At 33.9% G+C, this 2,498-nt stretch overlaps 1 protein-coding gene across 1 annotated transcript; it reads left to right on the top strand.

Annotated features, from left to right (window-relative positions):
- Positions 1-1,050: 1,050 nt before the first annotated feature.
- On the top strand, positions 1,051-2,189 carry LOC119666023. The gene is made up of 2 exons (XM_038075284.1): positions 1,051-1,721; positions 1,799-2,189. Exons 1-2 carry the CDS (start codon positions 1,051-1,053, stop codon positions 2,187-2,189), a joined length of 1,062 nt encoding a protein of 353 aa, XP_037931212.1.
- The last annotated feature ends 309 nt before the right edge of the window (positions 2,190-2,498 follow it).

Raw genomic sequence — 2,498 nt, 5'->3', positions numbered from 1 at the left:
TTGGAAGACAAAATAAGAAACATTAAAGGAGAGCTGCCAGAAGTAACTGAAGGGTTACTTGATACGAACCGAGCCATTATTGAAGCTCGGTTGAAGGACATTTCTGTAATACACAACAAAATTTGTGATGAAAATTTTGATGATGAAGAGATAGGAGGAACCTTCATACTGATGCGAACCAATTATGAAGAAATCTTAGAAGAAATAGCTATAAAATACCACGAAAATATAGCAACTGAACACTACAATCCAACTCGATTAGAAGACATAAGGTTACTCAGTTTTAATAGAACAGTAGACAATTTTAACTCTTTCCAGGAAATATTCTCAAAATTAGTAGATGGTAACAAGATGCTATCTAACGTTGAAAAATTTTATCGACTGAAAAACACCATAAAAGGGAATGCAACACGGCTAAATCAACATCTTCAAGTAACGGGAGAAAATTACGATGCAGCATGGACAATATTAGAGAATAGATATAATAACAGAAGACTATTGTTTTGTACACTATTTGATAGAATCATTGATCATAGCAGTATAAACATACAAAATGCTGCAAGTATTAAACATTTGCTAGATACAGCAACTGAATCATATCAAGCTATAAAAGCTATGGGAATACCAATTGAGGATGCAGATCCATTTATAGCAAGAATCCCCGTACGAAAACTGGATAAAGAAGGTTTCCTGAGGTATGAACAATGCGTTCAAAAAACAAAGGAGGTTCAGACAGTAAAAGATGTTATGGCATTTTTAGAGTAACAATATTTAGCGCTGGAATCGGTTGGCTGCAAAAAAGGAAATATTACAGACAAAAAAATAAAATCAGCAAATGTCTTTCAAATTTCTCAAAAGCAATGCATGTTTTGTAACATAGTAGTTCAGTCTGTTTTTGAATGCCGGAAGTTTACTCAGTTATCGGTAATTGATAAAAACTCCTGGATTAATAAAACGAAATTATGTAAAATATGTTTTGCGCATAAAACGAACAAGAAATGCTATAAGTTAGATAGAAAGTGTGAGCAATATGGAGGGCAGCATCACAGTATGTTACACTTACAAAAAATTGTGCAAAATAAAACGCAAATTAGTGCTGGCGCAGCTGCAAGCATGATTACCAAAGAAAATAGTGCATTCACTTTATTAGCAACAGCACAGATTCAAGTGGATTCTGCAAGTGGTGAAAAGGTTTTGTTAACAGCACTGCTGGATCAAGGTTCACAGAGGACCTCAATTTCAGAGGAAGCGACACAAATATTAAGGTTACACAGAACTAAATCGAGAACAGATCTGATTGGACCAGGAAATACATTAGTAGAAACATCAAAATCAACTGTAGAAATCGTGATTCGTCCAAGATTTGAAAGCAATAATAGTTACAAAATTAAAGCGCAACCTAATAATTATTTTAAAGAAGATTTAAAAAAATGGGACAATTACTGTTTAGCTGATCCTATGTTCAATAAATCTGATCGAATAGATGTAGTGCTTGGAGCAGATATCCTCGCCGAAATATTGCCACCGGGTTTGAGAAAATGGGGTAAAATCTTAGGTCAAGAAACTTCACTGGGTTGGATATTATCTGGAGTAATCAACACAAGCAGTACAGTCACAACTATAATATCAGCAGTTACTGCAGACATTGAGAAATTTTGGGAAATTGAAGAAGTGCGTGTAACACCTGAAATAAATGAAATTGATGAGGAATGTGAAAATTTGTTTAAATCAACAACAACGTTAAATAAGGAAAACAAATTTATAGTGAAATTACCATTTAAAAAAGAAAACGAACTAGGAGACTCAAGGAAATGGCTATGGCCAAACTTTTGTTTTTGGAAAAAAGATTTAAAAGAAATTCTAAACTAAAAACGCAGTATGTCAAGTTCATGAAGGAATATATGAATATGGATCACATGGAGAAAGTTTCCAAAATGATGTTTGGTAAATTTTATATGCCTCATCAAGCTATAATCAGAGATGACCATTCAACAACAAAAGTTCGGGCAGTATTTGATGCTTCAGCAAAAACTAGTAACGGAAAAAGCTTGAATGAAATATTACACACTGGACCTAAGCCACAACTGGATATATTTCAACTACTAATCAAATGGAGATTGTGGAAATACGTTATGACAGCTGATATAGAAAAAATGTATCGACAGGTGTTGGTACCAGAAGAAGATTAGCCATACCAAACTATCCTATGGCGTGAGGATCCAAAAAAAAACCCATAGAAGATTTTGTACTGAAAACAGTAGCATACGGAATTTCTTGCGCACTGTTCTTGGCAAAAAGAGCTCTATTTGAAGTTGCTCATGATTGTGTGGATCAAAATTCAAAACTATATCAGGTAATAAAAAATGATTTCTATATAGACGATTTGATGGCAGGCACTGACTCCATAAATGAATGCATAAGTATTCAATCCGAAATCAGTCAGCAGCTAAAAAAGTTTAAATTTCATTTACGAAAATGGATGGCAAACGAAAAGCGAA

The sequence above is a fragment of the Teleopsis dalmanni genome, chromosome 1 (genome assembly GCF_002237135.1).
Source record: "Teleopsis dalmanni isolate 2A chromosome 1, ASM223713v2, whole genome shotgun sequence".
In the NCBI taxonomy this organism is placed as follows: domain Eukaryota; kingdom Metazoa; phylum Arthropoda; class Insecta; order Diptera; family Diopsidae; genus Teleopsis; species Teleopsis dalmanni.
The sequence above is the reverse complement of the archived record's forward strand: the minus strand, read 5'-3'. Positions and strand labels throughout refer to the sequence as shown.